General features: G+C 53.9%; 1 protein-coding gene across 13 annotated transcripts in view; it reads left to right on the top strand.

The window, feature by feature from the left end:
* arb2a (ARB2 cotranscriptional regulator A) overlaps window positions 1-21,553 on the top strand; it is a 1,003,719-nt gene that overhangs the window by 192,170 nt on the left and 789,996 nt on the right. For all 13 annotated transcript variants that reach the window (XM_072516284.1, XM_072516280.1, XM_072516278.1 and 10 more), the window contains one exon: window positions 14,738-14,929. In XM_072516284.1, coding sequence (XP_072372385.1) covers window positions 14,738-14,929 — 192 coding nt within the window. The remainder of the gene's footprint in view (window positions 1-14,737; window positions 14,930-21,553) is intronic.

The following is a 21,553-nucleotide window of genomic DNA, read 5'->3' as shown; positions in this document are numbered from 1 at the left end:
GTGGAAGGATGTAGCAGGTTACAGAGGGATATAGATAAGCTGCAGAGCTGGGCTGAGAGGTGGCAAATGGAGTTTAATGTAGAGAAGTGTGAGGTGATTCACTTTGGAAGGAATAACAGGAATGCGGAATATTTGGCTAATGGTAAAGTTCTTGAAAGTGTGGATGAGCAGAGGGATCTAGGTATCCATGTACATAGATCCCTGAAAGTTGCCACCCAGGTTGATAGGGTTGTGAAGAAGGCCTATGGAGTGTTGGCCTTTATTGGTAGAGGGATTGAGTTCCGGAGTCGGGAGGTCATGTTGCAGCTGTACAGAACTCTGGTACGGCCGCATTTGGAGTATTGCGTACTGTTCTGGTCACCGCATTATAGGAAGGACGTGGAGGCTTTGGAGCGGGTGCAGAGGAGATTTACCAGGATGTTGCCTGGTATGGAGGGAAAATCTTATGAGGAAAGGCTGATGGACTTGAGGTTGTTTTCGTTGGAGAGAAGAAGGTTAAGAGGAGACTTAATAGAGGCATACAAAATGATAAGGGGGTTGGATAGGGTGGACAGTGAGAGCCTTCTCCCGCGGATGGATATGGCTGGCACGAGGGGACATAACTTTAAACTGAGGGGTAATAGATATAGGACAGAGGTCAGAGGTAGGTTCTTTACGCAAAGAGTAGTGAGGCCGTGGAATGCCCTACCTGCTACAGTAGTGAACTCGCCAACATTGAGGGCATTTAAAAGTTTATTGGATAAACATATGGATGATAATGGCATAGTGTAGGTTAGATGGCTTTTGTTTCGGTGCAGCACGGTAGCACAAGTGGTTAGCACTGTGGCTTCACAGCGCCAGGGTCCCAGGTTCGATTCCCTGCTGGGTCACTGTCTGTGCGGAGTCTGCACGTTCTCCCCGTGTGTGCGTGGGTTTCCTCCGGGTGCTCCGGTTTCCTCCCACAGTCCAAAGACGTGCAGGTTAGGTGGATTGGCCATGATAAATTGCCCTTAGTGACCAAAAAGGTTAGGAGGGGTTATTGGGTTATGGGGATAGGGTGGAAGTGAGGACTTAAGTGGGTCGGTGCAGACTCGATGGGCCGAATGGCCTCCTTCTGCACTGTATGTTCTATGTTCTATGTTCTAACATCGTGAGCCGAAGGGCCTGTACTGCGCTGTATTGTTCTATGTTCTATGTTCTAAGGTGAACCTTGCTGAATAGCCCCCTTGGCCGACCGTGAGGTCCATCATGCCAGAGCCATGCTGGTAGAGACCACAAGTAATCTGCACCCACATGATTCCCAGCTGCGGAGACCGGAGAATCATGAAAGTCCGGAGCATAGGGCGCCGGCCTGCTAAATGAATGCAGGGTCATAAGACCCATTTGCATTTATTTACTTTCTCCCGCTAGAGTGCAGCGTGAATCTGTTCCTGCTGCCAGCGGGGAGTCGGAGTGTAGCGATCGGGTCAAAGTCCAGCGTCGATCCCGATTTTTGTCCCGACGACTGATTCTCCATCGGGGAACCTGGGGCGAAATTCTCCGTTATCGGCGCAAAGTCCGCCGATCGCGCAAAAAACGGCACAAATCCGACTTGCGTCACGTCGGAAAAATGGGTCGAAAGTCTCCGGCCCGAAATGGGCTAGCAGCGACGTAACGGGATCCGTGCTTGGGCACGTGGTTCACGGCGTGCAGCGTCATACGCGCCGCACAGCGTGACGGCTCAGAAGGCCGCGCTGCTTCCCCCACCCGACCGGAACACCCGACTGGATGGCTGGCCGCCGCTCAGCCCCGAGGTTCGAGTCACGGGATGTGGAGGCGCTCCTGGACGTAATGGAGCAGAGGAGGGAAGCCCTGTATCCCGGGCACGGCCGCAGAGTTGCCCCACGCCACAGCCGGCGTCTGTGGAGGGAAGTGGCAGAGGCCGTCACCGCTGCGGCCCTGACACCACGGACAGGCACCCAGTGCCACAAGAAGGTGAACGACCACGTCAGAGCAGGCAGGGTGAGCCTCCCATATCCCCCCTCCCCCATATCCCCCCTCCCCCATATCCCCCCTCCCCATATCCCCCTTCCCCCATATCCCCCCTCCCCCATATCCCCCCTCTCCCATATCCCCCCTCCCCCATATCCCCCCTCCCCATATCCCCTCCCCCATATCCCCCCTCCCCCATATCCCCCATCCCCCTCCCCCATATCCCCCCTCCCCCATATCCCCCCTCCCTCATATCCCCCCTTCCCCCATATCCCCCCTCTCCCATATCCCTCCTCCCCATATCCCCCTCCCTATATCCCCCCTCCCCCCTATCCCCCTCCCCCATATCCCCCCTCCCCCATATCCCCTATATCCCCCCTTCCCCATATCTCCCCTCCCCCATATCCCCCCCCATATTCCCCCCTCCCCCATATCCCCCTCCCCATATCCCCCCTACCCCATATCCCCCTCCCCATATCCCCCCTCCCCATATCCCCCCTCCCCATATCCCCCTCCCCATATCCCCCTCCCCCATATCCCCCTCCCCCATATTCCCCCCTCCCCCATATTCCCCCCTCCCCCATATTCCCCCCTCCCCCATATTCCCCCCTCCCCCATATTCCCCCCTCCCCCATATCCCCCTCCCCCATATCCCCCCTCCCCATATCCCCCTCCCCATATCCCCCTCCCCCATATCCCCCTCCCCCATATTCCCCCCTCCCCCATATTCCCCCCTCCCCCATATTCCCCCCTCCCCCATATTCCCCCCTCCCCCATATTCCCCCCTCCCCCATATCCCCCTCCCCCATATCCCCCCTCCCCCATATCCCCCTTCCCCCATATCCCCCCTCCCCCATATCCCCAAGTGAATCCAGCCCTAACCTTAACCTCTGCAATGCACGCGCAACCGATGGCGTGCATTCATATACCTGCCTAACAGTGTTGCCTTTTACCCCTGCCACCACCCCCACCCACCCCCCCCCACCCCCCACAGGAGAAGCGCGCACACAACAATAGCGAGCATGTGAGGACTGGAGGAGGCCCCGCTGATGAGAGGCCACTGACCGAACACGAGGAAAGGGCCCTGGAACTGGCTGGCGGTCCTGAGGACCGGGAGGTTGCTGATGCAGAGGTCGGGGGCGTACTAGCAAGTGAGCCACCGACAGCCCGTCCCCATATCCCCCCTCCCCTATATCCCCCTCCCCCATATCACCTGATCACTGCCTGCGTGTCTAACCGTGCATGCTTCATTGTGTATCGCAGGACCAAACGTCCAGGCACCCATCCCCTCGGAGGCCACGGGAGACAGAGAGACCCGGACCCTCCAGCATGCGACGCCCGCAGGATGCCCCTCGGAGGCCACGAGAGACAGAGAGACCCGGACCCTCCAGCATGCGACGCCTGCAGGATGCCCCTCGCACACCACGGGAGACGGAGAGACCTGGAGCAACAGGGAGACGACACCCCCGTCACGTGCGGGAGTGACCACCCAGCGACGAGGGGGGCAGCCACAGGCCCCCGTCACATCCGAGCCAGGACACCACTACCAAGGACACCGCTACCCAGGACACCACTACCCGGGACAGCACTGCCCAGGACACCCCTACCCGGGACAGCACTACCCAGGAAGACAAAATACCGGACAGTGACACAGAGTGGATGGGTGGAGACGAACCCCCACCCCAAAGTGCCATGGACTCAGAGTGGGACGAAGAGCACGGCACAACGCTACTGCTGTCACCAACACCCTCCACCATCGCAGAAACACTCACCTCGGTTGGGCACTTTAGTGATGAGGCGTCTGGTACACTCACTGGTGCGCACAACACATCTGTCCCGGTACAGCAGGTGGAGGTAGGAGCAGCAGAGGGGCCGGGCGGTCGGAGGGCAGCCCAGCCCAAGCGAACATCTGCCGCCCAAATGGATCCCGGGTTCCTGGAGTTACCACACCCACACATAGATCCGATGCAACCACCGACCCGGAGACGAGCAAAGAGGGTGACGGGCGGCTTGCGGCGGCTGCAGTCGCAGGTGGAGGAGTCCACCCGCGTCCAGGAGCTGGCAGTGGTGCCGGTCATACGTGCCACCCAGGCCGACACCGCACGGTTGGCGTCCGTGGTGGAGGCAATGGGTGCGACGGTGTCAGACATGGGGAACGGTTTGCGAGGCCTGGGGCTTTCCGTGCAGGCGGCGTCTGTGGCCCAGGACATGGCTGCCCTCTCACAGGACGCCATGAGCCAGTGCCAACGCCAGATGGCAGAGGCGCTCAACACCATAGCCCAGTCTCTGCAGGCCATGGCCCAGTCTCTGCAGGCCATGGCCCAGTCTCTGCAGGCCATCGCTGAGGGCATCGGCGCCAGTGGCCATGTGCCCCCCCCCCCTTACGTCCCAGGTGCATCGGGTGGGCAACGGGCAGGACAGGCTGGCAGCTCACCATCCCAGTCGCCCGGGCCGCAGCCTGGCCCATCTAGGCCAGGACGCCCCAGGAAACGGCCGCCAAAGGGATCCAGTGTCAGAGGGCAGGAATCACAGGAGTCCACCTCCAGTTCTGCTGTACCGTCTGGTGAACCACGTAGACGTAGTCAAAGGGCCCGTAAGGCCAAACAATTAGACACTGAGTAAGTTGGCACGGGTGTCGGGCACAGATGAGTTTTAGGGGCTAGGGCACGTGCATGAACTCCTTTGGTTATTAAAGTAAATGTTACACCTACAGAAGCTGCCTTTGTGCTCTGTCCAAAGCGTGCGGGGGTGTCATGTACGTTGAGCGCACGTGTGTGTGTGTGAGGGGTGGTCTTACCTCAGCCCCAGGTGAGTGCCCCGTTCCCCCTGGGCCGCCATCAACATCCCCCCGGGCAGAGGACGGGACCGTGCGCTGCAGTGTCACAGCTGCATGCAGGGATGGTCCGGGTGGATGGTGGTACTGTGGCCATGGGTCAGACATAGTCCAACGATGTGGAGCCAGGAGCTCACCGCAGGGCGGGTTGTCATCATCCTCCATGGCCTGCAATAGACACGCGTCCACCCGCAACTGTGTGAGCCCGGCCCGTTGTGCCGCAGGTGGATCGGCAATGGGGGGGGTGGTGTGCATGCGGGTGGGGTTGGGGAGGGGGGTGAGGGTGCTGGGTGGGTGGATGGGTGGGGGGTGTGGGTGGTCGGCTGTTGCCATGGTGTGCGGTCTGTGGCCATACTACCCGATTCCCACGCCCATCTAGTCAGTGAAGCGGGCGGCTATCAGTCTGTCCCGTGCCCGCTGGGCCAGCCGGTAACGGTGGGCAGCCACCCGCCTGTGTCTAGCCCATCTGCCCTGACCATTACCCCCATCCCCCTCATCTGGGGAGGACTGCGCCTCTTCCTGCTGCTCCTCCACTCCGCCCTCCTCTGCCTGCGGCACATCGCCCCTCTGTTGGGCTATGTTGTGCAGGACGCAGCACACCACAATGATGCGGCCGACCCTATCTGACCGATACTGGAGGGCGCCCCCAGAGAGGTCCAGGCACCTGAAACGCATCTTCAACATGCCAAAGCACCTCTCTATCACTCCCCTTGTCGCTACATGGGCATCATTGTAGCGGTTCTCCGCCTCATTGCGTGGCCTCCGTATAGGCGTCATCAGCCACGATCGCAATGGGTAGCCCCTGTCGCCCAGCAACCAGCCCCTCAGCCGGGGATGGCGTCCCTCGTACATGCCGGGGATGGATGACCGTGACAACACGTATGAGTCGTGTACACTGCCTGGGTAACGGGCGCAGATGTGCAGCATCATCATGCGGTGGTCGCAGACCACCTGTATGTTCATCGAATAGGTCCCCTTCCTATTGGTGAACACGGCCCTGTTATCTGCAGATGGCCACACGGCGAAGTGCATCCCATCAGTCGCGCCCTGGACCATGGGGAACCCGGCCACAGCAGAGAAGCCCACGGCCCGGGCATCTTGGCTGGCCCGGTCCACAGGGAAGCGGATGTAGCGGTGCGCCATGGCATATAGGGCATCTGTCACTGCCCGGATGCACCGATGCATCGATGTCTGCGATATGCCGGACAGGTCCCCACTCGGTGCCTGGAATGACCCCGTTGCATAAAAGTTCAGGGCCACCGTAACCTTGACGGCCACTGGGAGAGGGTGTCCCCCGCCAGTGCCACGCGGTGACAGGTGTGCCAGCAGGTGGCAGATGTGTGCCACGGTTTCCCGCCTCATCCGGAGTCTCCTCCTGCATTCCCTGTCCGTGAGGTCCTGGTATGACTGCCGGGGCCGGTATACACGGGGAGCCCTCGGGTGCCTCCGTTGCCGTGGGGCCGCGACGTCCTCCTCCCCCTGTCGGTCAGGTGTCCCTCCAGCCTGGGCGGCTGCCGCCTGTCCCTCTGCGGCAGCCTGCGCCGCCTCTCTGGCACGCTCCTCCTCCTCCTCCTCCTCATCCAGGGCAACATAGACATTAGCGGCTGCCGCCACGGCGGCCAACATCGCTGGATGATCGGAAAACATGACGGCCTGGTGGGGGGGAGGGTAACGACGACATGTCAACATTGCCCATATCCCCTCCTCCCCCCAGCCAGGTGGCATGGACCGCATGGGTCCAACTGTTGGAAGCTGGCACCTGGCCAGGTGGACCAACTCACTTGCCCTCGCATCCCCCTCCCCGGCACGGACCCCCCATCCCCCTCCCCGGCATGGACCCCCCCCCATCCCCCTCCCCGACACGGACCTCCCCGGCACGGACCCCCCCCTCCTCCCCGGCACGGACCCCCCCATCCCCCTCCCCGGCACGGACCCCCCCAACCTCCTCCCCGGCACGGACCCCCCCATCCCCCTCCCCGGCACGGACCCCCCCATCCCCCTCCCCGGCACGGACCCCCCCATCCCCCTCGCCGGCACGGACCCCCCCAACCTCCTCCCCGACACGGGCCCCAACCTCCTCCCCGGCACGGACCCCCCCAACCTCCTCCCCGGCAGGGCCCCCTCCCCATCCCCCTCCCCGGCACGGACCCTCCCAACCTCCTCCCCGGCACGGACCCCCCCCATCCCCCTCCCCGGCACGGACCCCCCCCAACCGCCTCCCCGGCACGGAACCCCCATCCCCCTCCCCGGCACGGACCCCCCCAACCTCCTCCCCGACACGGACCCCAACCTCCTCCCCGGCACAGACGCCCCCAACCTCCTCCCCGGCACGGACCCCCCCCCATCCCCCTCCCCGGCACGGACCCCCCCAATCTCCTCCCCGGCATGGACCCCAACCTCCTCCCCGGCACGGACCCCCCCACATCCCCCTCCCCGGCACGGACCCCCCCATCCCCCTCCCCGGCACGGACCCCCCCAACCTCCTCCCCGACACGGACCCCAACCTCCTCCCCGGCACGGACCCCCCCAACCTCCTCCCCGGCACTGACTCCACCCCCATCCCCCTCCCCGGCACGGATCCCCCCAACCTCCTCCCCGGCACGGACCCCCCCATCCCCCTCCCCGGCACGGACGCCCCCCAACCGCCTCCCCGGCACGGAACCCCCATCCCCCTCCCCGGCACGGACCCCCCCAACCTCCTCCCCGACACGGACCCCAACCTCCTCCCCGGCACGGACGCCCCCAACCTCCTCCCCGGCACGGACCCCCCCCATCCCCCTCCCCGGCACGGACCCCCCCAACCTCCTCCCCGGCACGGACCCCAACCTCCTCCCCGGCACGGACCCCCCCCATCCCCCTCCCCGGCACGGACCCCCCCATCCCCCTCCCCGGCACGGACCCCCCCAATCTCCTCCCCGGCACGGACCCCCCACCATCCCCCTCTCCGCCACGGACCCCCCCAGCCTCCTCCCCGGCACGGACCCCCCCCCCCAACCTCCTCCCCGGCACGGACCCCAACCTCCTCCCCGGCAATGACCCCCCCCATCCCCCTCCCCGGCACGGACGCCCCCCAACCGCCTCCCCGGCACGGAACCCCCATCCCCCTCCCCGGCACGGACCCCCCCAACCTCCTCCCCGACACGGACCCCAACCTCCTCCCCGGCACGGACGCCCCCAACCTCCTCCCCGGCACGGACCCCCCCCATCCCCCTCCCCGGCACGGACCCCCCCAACCTCCTCCCCGGCACGGACCCCAACCTCCTCCCCGGCACGGACCCCCCCCATCCCCCTCCCCGGCACGGACCCCCCCATCCCCCTCCCCGGCACGGACCCCCCCAATCTCCTCCCCGGCACGGACCCCCCACCATCCCCCTCTCCGCCACGGACCCCCCCAGCCTCCTCCCCGGCACGGACCCCCCCCCAACCTCCTCCCCGGCACGGACCCCCCCAACCTCCTCCCCGGCACGGACCCCCCCAACCTCCTCCCCGGCACGGACCCATCCCCCTCCCCAGCACGGCCCCCCCAACCTCATCCCCGGCACGGACCCCCCCCCCCATCCCCCTCCCCGGCACGGACCCCCCCCCAACCTCCTCCCCGGCACGGACCCCAACCTCCTCCCTGGCACGGACCCCCCAACCTCCTCCCCGGCACGGACCCCCCCCATCCCGCTCCCCGCACGGATCCCCCCCAACCTCCTCCCCGGCACGCACCCCCCCCATCCCCCTCCCCGGCACGGACCCCCCAACCTCCTCCCCGGCACGGACCCCAAGCTCCTCCCCGGCACGGACCCCCCCATCCCCCTCCCTGGCACGGACCCCCACAACCTCCTCCCCGGCACGGACCCCCCCCATCCCCCTCCCCGGCACGGACCCCCCCAACCTCCTCCCCGGCACGGACCCCCCCCCAACCTCCTCCCCGACACGGACCCCCCATCCCCCTCCCCGGCACGGTCCCCCCAACCTCCTCCCCGGCACGGACCCCAACCTCCCCGGCACGGACCCCCCCAACCTCCTCCACGGCACGGACCCCCCCATCCCCCTCGCCGGCACGGACACCCCCACCTCCTCCCCGGCACGGACCCCCCAACCTCCTCCCCGGCACGGACCCCCCATCCCCCCCCCCGGCTCGGATCCCCCCAACCTCCTCCCCGGCACGGATCCCCCATCCCCCTCCCCGGCACGGACCCCCCCACCCTCCTCCCCGGCACGGACCCCCCTCCCGGCACTCCCCCGGAGCCCAGCCCACTCTAACCACCCCCCCCGCCGCGCACACACACACACATCCCGAGACACACCTCTCCCCACACATTCAGACTGCAGCCACGCCATCGCCTGCCCAGAGCCAACCCCCCAGGCCGTCACGCACCTCCACGCTGGTCGGCGTGAACCTGGAGCACAGGGTCACGCCGATGAAAAGGAGGTTTGATTCACGTCGACGTGAACGGTCATCACGTTGACGGGACTTCGGCCCATCCGGAAGGAAGAATATCGGCAGGCCGAAAATCGGCTGCCTTGCACAGACCCGTGCCATTCTCCGACGGCAGCTGCGCCATTAACGCCCCGCTGACTTTTCTCCCTTCGGAGACTTCGGCAACCGGCGGGGGCGGGATTCACGGCGGCCAACGGCCATTCTCCGACCCTCTGGGGGGTCGGAGAATGACGCCCCTGATCCGGGCCTCCTGGGATGAGAGAATCCCGGCCATAGTCTCCCAACCGAGAATCTCACCCATTGATTGTGTTTTCCAAAGGAGACTTGATTAGCTTATGTCTAGAAGCTAACTTAGCCTGTCACATTTGGCCTCAACTATTTATTATCTATTCATGAATTTGATAATGGGTCTGACAGCATTGTAGCCCAAGTTGCTGGTAGGAAAGCAGGTTTGGCTACATAGCAATGCCGAGTAGAACCTCTGGCAACCGAGCACCCCTCCCCGATGAACTCAGTGCATTTTATTTTGTTTCGAGCAGGAAGCCAACAAACCATTGTCAACTGCCCCAACAGCTTCATACACACACATGAGTACTGTCAGCCTCAGAAGTCAGATCGGCCTTCTCGAAAGTGAACCCACGGAAAGCAATGTGATCTGATGGAGTCCCTGGTCGTGCACTCAGATCCTGTGCGGACCAACTGGCGGGTGTGTTCGCAGACATCTTCAACCTCTCCCTACTCCGTTCCAAGGTTCCAGCTTCAAGAAGACCACTATTACCGGTGCCAAAGAAGAACCATGCAATGTACCTCAACAACTACTGTCCGGTGGCCTTGACAGCTATCATGAAGTGCTTTGAGAGATTGGTCATAAGCCATATCAATTCCATACTTCCAGAATGCCTTGATCCACTGCATGTCTTATACCGCCACAAGCGGCCAACAGCAGACGCTATCTATCTCCCTGGCCCTACACTCATCCCTGAAGCACCTCGACAACAAGGACTCCTACGTCAGACTCCTATTCATTGACTACAGCTCCGCCTTCAACACCATAATCCCAGCCAAACTCAAATCCAAACTCTAAACCCAGGACTTGGCTCCTCCCTCTGCAACTGGATCCTTGACTTCCTGACCCATAGACCACAATAAGTAAGGATAAAGAACAACATCTCCTCCACGATGATCCTCAATACCAGGGCCCTGCAGGGCTGTGTACTTAGCTCCCTACTATACTCCTTATACATACACGACGGTGCGGCAAAATGTGGCTCCAACTCCATCTACAAGTTTGCTGATGACAGAACCGTAGTGCATAGGATCTCAAACAATGATGAGTCACAGTACAGGTGGGAGATAGAGATCCTAGTGGCATGGTTTAATGACAACAATCTCCCCTCCATGTCGGTAAAACTAAGGAGCTCGTCATCGACTTGAGGAAGTGAAGAGCCATACACACCCCTGTCTTCATCAATGGTGCCGAGGTGGAGATGGTTGGCACCTCCAAATTCTTAGGTGTACACATCACCAAAAATCTGTCCTGGTCCACCCACGTTGATGCTATGACGAAGAAAGCACAACAGCACCTGTACTTCCACAGAAAACTAAGGAAATTCAGCATGTTCACATCGACTCTTACCAATTTTTACAGATGCACCATAGAAAGCATCCTATCTGTCTACATCACAGCCTGGTATGGTAACTGCTCGGCCCAAGACCATAAGAAACTACAGAGAGTCGTGAACACAGCCCAGTCCATCATGCGAAGCTGCCTCCCATCCATTGACCTTGTCTACACCTCCCGCTGCCTTGGGAAAGTGGGCAGCATAATCAAAGACCCCGCCCACCTGCGTTATTCTCTCTCCCAACCTCTTCCATCGGGCAGAAGATACAAAAGTCTGAGAACACGCACTGACAGATTCAAAAACGCTTCTTCCCCACTGTAACTAGACTTCTGAATGGCCCTCTTATGTACTGAACTGATCTCTCTACACATCTTCTCTACTGTTGTAGCACTGTACTCTGTATGCTTTACCCGATGTCTATACATTATGTATTTATCGTACGTCCTATGTTTTTTATGTTTGGAATGATCTGCCTGGACTATACGCAAAACAATACTTTTCACTGTACCTCGGTGCACGTAAATCTAAAGTTTGAGGAAGAATGCAAGGAGTCTGCAAAGGGAAAATGATTGGTTAAGTGAATGGGCAAAAACTCTGGCAAATGTGTACAATGTGAGAAAATGTTAGGTTGTCCACTTGGCAAGCAGAACAGAAAAGGAGAATATTATTTAAATGGAAACTGTAGAATGCTCTGGTCAAATGGATCTGGGTACCCTTGTATATGAATCACAAAATGGTAGCATGCGGCTACAGCAGGTAAATACGAAGGCAAATACAATTTCAGTCTTTATTGCAAAGGGGATTGCGTGTAGAAGTAGAGAAATCTTGTCACAACTATACAGTGTATTGTGAGACCACCATTAAAGAGAGTACTGTGTACAGTTTTGGTCACTTTTCTCACGGTGGGATTGAGTTGTATTGGAAGCATCTCGTGGCAGGTTCACTGTGCTAATTCCAGGCATGAAGGGGTTGTCTTATGTGAAAAGCTTGAACATGTTGGGGCTATATTCATTGAAGTTTGGAATAATGATAAGTGATCTTATTGAAACACACAAAGTTCTTAGGGGGGTTCATATACAATTGCAACAACACTTCTCTACTTTTATACTCCAGTCCTTTTGCAATAAACAGTAACATTCCATTTGCCTTTTTAATTAAATGCTGTACCTGCATACTGACATTCTGCGATTCATGAACAAAAACACCCAGAGCCCTCTGCTCAGACGCATCTTGAATCTGCTTCCCATTTAGATAATTTACCGTTCTATTTTTTTGGCCAAAATGGAAAACCTCACACTTATCTACATTAAACTTTATGCCAAATTTTGGCCTAATTTCCTCACTTATCGATATTCGTCTGTAAAATCTTTAATTCCTCTTATAGTGGTTTCTGTTTGACGTCAACCCGAGCTGATTTTGGCACTGCTGATACGGTGATTTCTGTTTCACAACATCGGCCTGGATTTTCATCCTCAAGATGGAAGCTAAGGTCTGGAAGATTCCCTGTTCCTTGGGAGAAAGTTCCCACAAAAGGTGGAATTTTCATTACCAGGCGTGGGTGCGAGCTGGACCCAGGCCAGCTGACCCGGGAAAACAGTTGGAGGTTGCCACAGGGGCTGCTGGGTGCAGAGATGAGCTACTTTTTAAAAGTTTGCCTCGGTGCTGTGGGATTTTGTCCCAGTCGAATTGAAAGCACAAAGGCCCTCCAACCGTCCCCTTTCACACCCCCTCAGTCTGCAAACAACCTTTTGCCCTATAAATGCCATCTCATGCTCCCACCCTCCCCTATGGCCCCTCATGTCCCCTATGGCAAACTCTGTCCTTCCACTCTTCTCCCCCCCCACCCCTCCCGCCCCCACTTGCCGTTCATGCCCCCTACACCAAGCTCTGCCCTTCCAGCTGCACCTTGGGCTCTTCATGTGCCCCAAACCAAATCCTGCTCTTCCACCCACCCTTGTAGCCCCTCATACCTCCTCTGTCAAGCTCTACCTTTCCTCCCACCCTGTATCATAGATTATCATAGAATTTACAGTGCAGAAGTAGGCCATTTGGCCCATCGAGTCTGCACCGGCTCTTGGAAAGAGCACCCTACCCAAGGTCAACACTTCCACCCTATCCCCATAACCCAGTAACCCCATCCAACACTAAGGGCAATTTTGGACACTAAGGGCAATTTATCATGGCCAATCCACCTAACCTGCACATCTTTGGACTGTGGGAGGAAATGGAGCACCCGGAGGAAACCCACGCACACACGGGGAAGATGTGCAGACTCCGCACAGACAGTGACCCAAGCCAGAATCGAACCTGGGACCCTGGAGCTGTGAAGCAATTGTGCTATCCACAATGCTACCGTGCTGCCGCTTATGGCTCCTCATGCCTCTTTGTCAAGCTCTGCCCTTTCACCAACCACCATGACCCTTGTGCCAAGCTCTCTACCCTTCCATCCATCCCATGGCCCCTCATACCTTTTAAGCCAATCTTTGCCTTCCCCCACCATTGCCTTGCTAGGGCACATCCATGTCCATTGACTTACATTACACTGTCTACAACCAATAAACCCTATAGTGTATAGTGGAATTTGTAAAAAAAAAACAGAGCTTTAAAATGTAATTCATAACTTTCTCCCAAGTTAGAAAATAATAATCATCTCACTACAAGCTAATAACAATCTCAATTATCCAGACATTTAAAATACCAATAGCAAAATCCACAAACCCTTGAAACCACTTAACTTTTGTGAACAAACATTGTGAAATTGACAGCAGAGATCAGAAAACATGAGCTATCAATGTGAGGCGCAGGTGTTTTAATACTCTCATGGTTGCCTGGGCTATTAGCCAAGCATACATAGAAACTAGGAGCAGGAGTATGTCGTTCAGCTTCCTGAACCTGCTCCGCCATTCAATATGATCATCGCTGATCATCGATCTCAATGCCACATTCCCACTGTCACCCCATGCCTCTTGATGTCATTAAAATCTTTTAAAAATCTATCTTTTTCTTGAATACATTCAATGATTTGGCTGTCTGTGGTAGAGAATTACACAGGTTCACTACCCTTTGAGAGAGGATATTTTCCCTCATCTCTATCCTAAATGGTCTAACCCGTATCCTAAGACTGTGACCCCTGGTTCTAGATTTTCCAACCAGGGAATACATCCTCCCTGCATCTAGTCTGTCTAGCCCCTTTAGAATTTTGTACATCATTTGAGCGCTTAATAAGGAATACAGGAGTATGGGATTTATAAATACGCTACAGAGTACAAAAGCAAAGACGTTATGATAAACCTGTATAAACACTGGTTCAGCCCCAACTGGAATATTGTGTCCAGTTCTGCGAACCTAACATTAGGAAGGATGTGAAGGCATTAGAGAGGGTGTGAAAAAGTTTCACGATAATGTTGCTAGGGATAAGGAACTTCAGTTACATGGATAGATTGGAGAAGCTGCTGCTAATATCTTTGGAGAAAATAAGGTTGAGTGGAGATTTAATGGAGGTGTACAAATTCAGATATTCAGAGCAGAAATGAAGAAAGTATTCCCATTTGTGGAAGATTGAGAACCAATGGAAAAAGAAGTAATGATGACATGAAAGGTAAACTCTTTTTTATGCAGTGTGTGGTTAGGATCTGGGAATGCAGAAACTGAGAGTTTGATGGAGGCAGATTCAATTGTGGCCTTTAAAGCAGAATTGATAATTATCTGAAGAGAACAAATCTGCAGGCCAAGGAGAAAAGGCAGGGAATGGGACTAGGTGAATTGCTCTTGCATCGAGTGAGCACGGACACAGTGAGCCGAATGTCCACCTTCTATGCTGTAACCATTTTGAGTCTTTATATTTATCATTTTAGTATACTTCAGTATGATTTTCAAAATCCCTTCTGCTTTTATTGAATTCAGGTGGATGCTACAGAAGATGAACCAAAAAGCTTCATCTTTATGAGTGAAGATGCCATAACCAACCCTGACAAATTGATGGTTCTGATTCATGGTAGTGGGGTTGTCCGGGTTGGACAGTGGGCCAGACGACTGATAATCAATGAAGACCTTGACAGTGGCACTCAAATACCTTTCATTAAAAGGGCTATGGACGTAAGGCTAATTTTCAGAAACTTGATTCTGATTTTTCTGAATTTTAATGTATTTTTTTAACCACTTGTTTTTGCCATGATACCTGGAAAGGATAGAAACCACTGACTTATAATGGATTGTAGGAATATATATGAATGGAAAAGATCATTGTAATCCAACTGGCTGGTTCCAGTTTTCAAAAGCAGAATATACAGTTTGTTGATTATACCCCTTAATTGTTTTTCCTTGACAAATCCTAATTCAGTTACCCCTGGTTCTTGCATATCTCAATAATAACTTACATTGGTGTCATCTTCTTTAGTGCGAGATAACACCACTTTTGTAACAACCTGGTGAGTTAATATCTGATGGCAGGCAACCTTTTGGTACACCGTTTCCAGTGTCATGTTCCAGCAACATTATTATAGTATTCCATTTAATAGTGTGGCAAGCAGAACTACACATTACCCATCAGTTAGCTCAAATCCTATGCCGTGCTGTAGCCATCTGACATGGCCACCTGCAAAGGACCATGGGAATTATGGCCAACACAGGACTCCGACAGATACAGAGCTTCTGTGCACTTGAAACGCAGATAGCTAGACTTGATCGAAACCCCGCTCGTTTGCATTCAAATGGCCCATTTCCCCAGAACAATAGGACTGCACTCAAGAAACCGATACAGACACAGACTGATCGGCGCCACTTCCTTTACTCAGAGAGCCCAACTGCCAAGGTCAATGACTGCTAAGGACCCGCCCAGTCACCAAGGTACCCACCCCTTTATTGGCCGAAATCGATGGCAGTGATCGAAGCCCTGTCGAACTATTGGGTCCAAGATTAAGGTTTGCCCCAAAGAGTGCAAAACTCAGAAGGATAAAAAGGGACACAGCCATGTGTCAGCCTCTTTTGGACCCAGCCTGTGCCAGCCCAACTGCAGCATAACGACCAGCCAAGTTCAAGAGCAACGATCTTTACCTGATGGATGAGCCCAGCAGAGACAGAGCCACTTCTTCAAACCAGCTACGTGATCAAGATAAAGGCCTTATCCACTTGCACAGTGCCGGTCGCCTGAAGTTAAGTATAGGTTATTGTAGTTGATGGGTGTAGTTTAACTTGTAATATAGTGTGCTTGCATGTCGAAATAACTCTCGTGTGCAAATAAACCATCTTTGAACTTGAACTGACTAACTGGTTGTGTGGTCATTTGACAGATATAAGGGAAAGCCTTGTGGTTCAGTAAAAAAAATAGAAACACCCACAGTATTGGCGAAGCTGTTGGGACATAACATCATATCATAGAAAGAGCCTCAGTATCATATTGCCGACTCTAAAGAGCAACATTATTATAGTATTCCATTAAATTGGCAACATTATTGGCGATTCTGGTGGGATTCGATTTAGAAGTGATTTTGTCACTCTGAGAGAACCCACAAACTTTGAAATCCAATTACGGGAGAAAGATAGAATCACAAGTGCAAGCCCCATATCGACCAAATAACCGAATTTCGGAAGTCTGTACTAACCTGCATGTGTACTAACAGGGATATACGGTAAACTCGTTAAATTGTGTCAAAACTATCGCGAGAATTGTGAACCGGAAAATAGCTTAGGCCATACCCGCAGTTCAAATCGCTGCCTTATCCCCCTGTCCCAAATTAACAACAGGAAACAGAGAAATTAATGGTAGGAAACAAGAGATTAAAAGTAGAGCAAGAGATATCAGAAACAATGGCCACAAAAGTGATGGAATGTTTAATGAACCCACAGGAACCCGAGGTCGCAACGACCAACAGAGCAGAGCAATGGCCCATATGGGAGGAAGAATTGAGGAAGTATTTAAAGGGGAAAAGATGGCCCCTTTAGTCCAATTTTTGTGCGAATGACGAGTCAGGTCCAGGAAGCATAGGACAAACTTGGTGGGACAACCTAACTGAGGTCCATAAGAAAAATGCAGCGAAAGTCCGAAAGCCGATGGCAATACAGTCCTGTTTGGCATAGTTGCGAGGCACAGAGGAGGTCGTTAAGACACTCCGCAGGCAGTTAGTTGAGAAAGACGAGAAGAATAAGGGAAACAGTAGTGAAAGTGAAAAGATTATTGAGCAACTCCGGGAACAGTTAGCAGCTAAAGATAAGAGATGGCTGATGTGAAACGTGCACACCAATCTTGTTTAGTTCACCTTAGAAACTTTTAGACCCAGTACGATAAAGCCTACCAAGATACACAGCAGGCAATCCTGGTAAGAGAAGAAACAGAACAGCAGGTAGCCCAGCTAAGCAGCCAATGCGCGGATTTAAAAGCAGCTTTGCGAGCGCTCCACTGCTCCATGAAGGAACAGAGACTGAGCACAGTAGCCCACGTGAAATGCAGACAACAAATCGAGATACTACAGTCACTGCTATCAGTGCAGAATGGATTTAGATATACCTTTGGACAAAATTTAGATGAGGAAGATGCCCCCGATTGCAAGAATTAAATGAAAGTGCCCAGAGATATGTTGAGGATCCAGGAAATCAGAATGCCCCAAAAAGGAAAGCACCAGCACCACCGACTGCACAGGCAGCACACACCTCCATGAATCCGGTTGCCACACAGCGCAAGTCATCGGATCAGGATGAGCCTGATTTAGTTTACACCACCCCATTATCCATAACCCAGTTGGGAGATGCTTGCACCAAAATTGTTCCGTTTCAGCCCACCGCAGACCCGCACAGCTTCTTTGAGGAGGTGCGCCAACAAAAAGTTATGTACAGCCCAGATATGAGAGAGGAAGTCAAACTCATAGTTATGAGCCTTAGCCAGTCTGTAAGATCAGCTTTGCCTGAACCCCAGAATATAGCCATCACCCTTAGTGGATTTACCGGACATGTACAGCAAGGATACATCACGGCCCCCGTAGATATTCAGATAGGGAACATAAGCACGAGACGCCCCATTGTTTTAGTCGACTTGCCCCAAACTGCCGAGCACATTCTAGGAATTGATTTTATGAGCTCCCATAATCTTTCCTTTGATCCAGTGAATAAATTTGTATGGAGAATCGCCAAAGCAGCTAGGGCCCCCGCTACGCTCACAGTAGGGGATTATGAACACAGAATTTGCTCAGTGTGAGACTATTGGTTTGATCCGCAAACAATTAATACAGACAAAACAATTAGAGAGGTCCTCGTGAAATACAAAGCTTCGTTCGCACAACACAAACACGATTATGGGAAGATCCCAGGTATGGTCACAATTTCAGGTCCTGATCCAAAGTGACAAAAGCAATACGGTTTCCCACAGCAAGCCGAGGGTGAGATTTCTCAAGTTATTCATAGTTTATTCGACCAAGGAGTAATTCGGCCCATAGCGTCTACAAATAAGAACAAAGAAAGGTACAGCACAGGAACAGGCCCTTCGGCCCTCAAAGCCTGTGCCAACCATGCTGCCCGTCTCAACTAAAATATTCTACACTTCCTGGGTCCGTATCCCTCTATTCCCATCCTATTAATGTATTTGTCAAGATGCCCCTTAATTGTCACTATCGTCCCTGTTTCCACCACCTCCTCCGGCAGCGAGTTTACCCTCTATAAAAAAAACTTGCCTCGTACATCTCCTCTAAGCCTTGCCCCTCGCACCTTAAACCTATGCCCCCTAGTAATTGACCCCTCTACCTGGGAAAAAGCCTCTGACTATCCACTCTGTCTATGCCCCTCATAATTTTGTAGACCTCTATCAGGTCACCCCTCAACCTCCGTCATATGCCCCAATTTGACCCGTAAGAAAACCCGATGGTTCATGGCGATTAACGATCGACTACCAAGAACTTAACAAGGTAACCCCTTTAGCAGCCCCCACCGTTGCCACGAGTCCCGAGACCATGCTCAAGCAGGGAGTACAGGCAAAGTACTTCACAGTGTTGGACATCAGCAATGGCTTTTGGTCCATCCCGTTAGACAAGGCCTGTCAGTATAAGTTCGCGTTTATATTTCAAGGGCAGCAGTACACGTGGACATGCCTCCCGCAAGGATTCCACAACTCCCCCTCCATTTTCCACCGACAATTGGCCAATGGACTTTCCAAATTTTCCCGACCCGAATGCCTTATACAGTATGTGGACGACTTACTCTTACAAACGGACACAAAAGAAGAGCATGTGAAGCTTCTTTCAGAATTACTAGGTCTTTTGCAATCCATTGGATGCAAGGTCAACCCCAAGAAAGCCCAGATCATAAAAGAAAAGGTCCTTTATTTAGGCACCATTATCACCCACGGGAAGAGAGAAATTGAACACAAATGAATCAAATCAATCGTTAAATTGCCCCTACCACACAATGTCACTACACTCCGGTCATTCCTAGGTTTAGTAGGATATTGTAGGAACCATATAGATAGTTTTGCCACAAAAGCAGCCCCACTCTCAGAACTCCTGAAAAAGAACGCCCCCGAATTAAAACGTGCCCTAGGCACAGCTCCCGCTTTGCAAGTTCCAGACCCACACTCTCCCTATGCCATAGAAGTAGCAACCACCGACCGAACCCTATCAGCAGTAGTCCTGCAAGAACGGCATGATCGCTTCGGACCCGTAGCCTATGCCTCAAGAGTTTTGGACCCCGTAGAGCAAGGATTCTCAGCCTGCGAATGGCACTTGCTTGCAGTCTTTTGGGCAGTACAGTATTTCGAGTACATCACAGGCCTTAACCCAGTAACGATCTTAACTGAGCACAACCCAACGCAACTCTTGTTAGATGGTAGATTAAAGGACGGTTCTGTCAGCCAAATCAGAGCAGCTCGCTGGACACTACTGTTTACAAGGAAGGGACATTACAGTCAAACGTACCAAGACCCACACATTTCTAACCGATAATCTTCAGTATGCAGGGACCCCACATGAGTGCCAGATCCTAGCAGCCCAACACCACATAGGACCCTTTATTCCAAGGTCACTACAACCATGTGCAGGCAGTAAAACACAGGATTCCCAGACCACAGGCAACGGGTTAAAGATTTATGTAGACGGTTCCTCCACGATAGAAAATGGAAAGAGAATAACAGGTTGTGGAATTTATGTAGAAGACGCGCAGGGATGCGCATTAGAAGAAATCTCTTTAAAATTGCCCGGCCACCTAGGTTCACAAGCAGCAGAACTCTCAGCCATAGCATATGTAGTGCAACACACAGATTCTTTCCCAACCCCCGCAGACATACATTCGGACAATCTATATGTATGCAATAGCTTGACAGAATTCCTGCCGCTGTGGGAATCTAGAGGATTCATTTCAGCCGATGGAAAACCCCTACCCTCTGCCCCGTTGTTAAAGCATATTCTTAGGACAGCCTCAGACCGCATGTACGGTATAATTAAAGTGAGAAGCCATCATCGTTCATCCCCGCCCGGTAATGTAAAGGCAGACGCTCTAGACAAGGCAGGATCACGCCATGGTCACTTTTGACAGCCCCCCAAAAGCGAACCGATACACACAGTCTAGGTTTCCAAGACCAATATTGAGGATCTATCCCAGGCCCCAAAAGCAGATGACACCCTCAGACAGGTTTTAGACAGCAACTTCCCAGACCCCTACGATAAATGGAAGGACGCACTTATGGTACAGGACGGCATAGTTTTGAAAAATGGAATTCATGTGATTCCCATACAGGACAGAAATCAGCTCATTTACCAGTTTCATGGCGGACACGGACATCATGGGATAGACAATACCATTTCCTATTTAAGACCATTGTGTTGGTGGCCCGATTTAAAAACCGATGTAACACATTATGTAGAAAGTTGTCTAATCTGTGCACAAAACAATCGTGAAAGCTACTCCAAGAAAGGACAATTGAGACAGATCCGACTTCATTGGTCCCCTCCCCCCTTGCAGAAATGGTTTCAAGTACGTGCTCGTTGTAATCGACAGCTTTACAAAATAGATAGAAGCATTTCCCTCACGGACAAACACAGCGAAAGCCACCGCTAAGATTTTGACCCAATGGATATTTACAGGCTGGGGTCTCCCCCCGCAGCATTGAGTCAGACCAAGGTTCCCACTCCACCAGCAGAGTCATGCAAAATGGTCTAACAATTTTTGAAATCAGGCAAAAATTCCACAAAGCGTATCACCCCCAATCCAGCGGCATTGTTGAGAGAATGAATCGCACTTTAAAAGCGACCTTAGGGAGATGGTGCAGTAGAATAACACCACATGGGACACAGTTCTCCCATTTGCCCTCATGTTTATTTGGAACATCGTTTCCAGTTCCACAGGTTTCACCCCCCACACTCTCATGACTGGACGACCCATGAAGGGAATTGAATATTTATTAGGTCTCGATTTGGCAAGCCCCACTGTCACTGCCCTCACCCATGAAAAAGCAGCCCAACAAGTCACAGGGAATATTAAAGCAGCACAGCTCACTGCAGCTGTCCGACTAGGCGCTAGAAGGAAGCAGAGTAAAGTCTGCTTTGACAAAACAGTCCACCCCGTAGAGTATACAGTCGGTCAGCAAGTAATGGTTTCCCTTTACAACCCCAGTTCTTTCCTCTCCCCCAAATTTGCAGGACCCTACTCTATCTTGGACAAAGTGAGCCCCTCAGTGTACAAGATAACGTACCCCAATGGTAAAACTGGTTGGTTCCACATCAATCAACTCAAAGTCTATGGAAC

The sequence above is a fragment of the Scyliorhinus torazame genome, chromosome 9 (genome assembly GCF_047496885.1).
Source record: "Scyliorhinus torazame isolate Kashiwa2021f chromosome 9, sScyTor2.1, whole genome shotgun sequence".
NCBI lineage: Eukaryota > Metazoa > Chordata > Chondrichthyes > Carcharhiniformes > Scyliorhinidae > Scyliorhinus > Scyliorhinus torazame.
The sequence above is the reverse complement of the archived record's forward strand: the minus strand, read 5'-3'. Positions and strand labels throughout refer to the sequence as shown.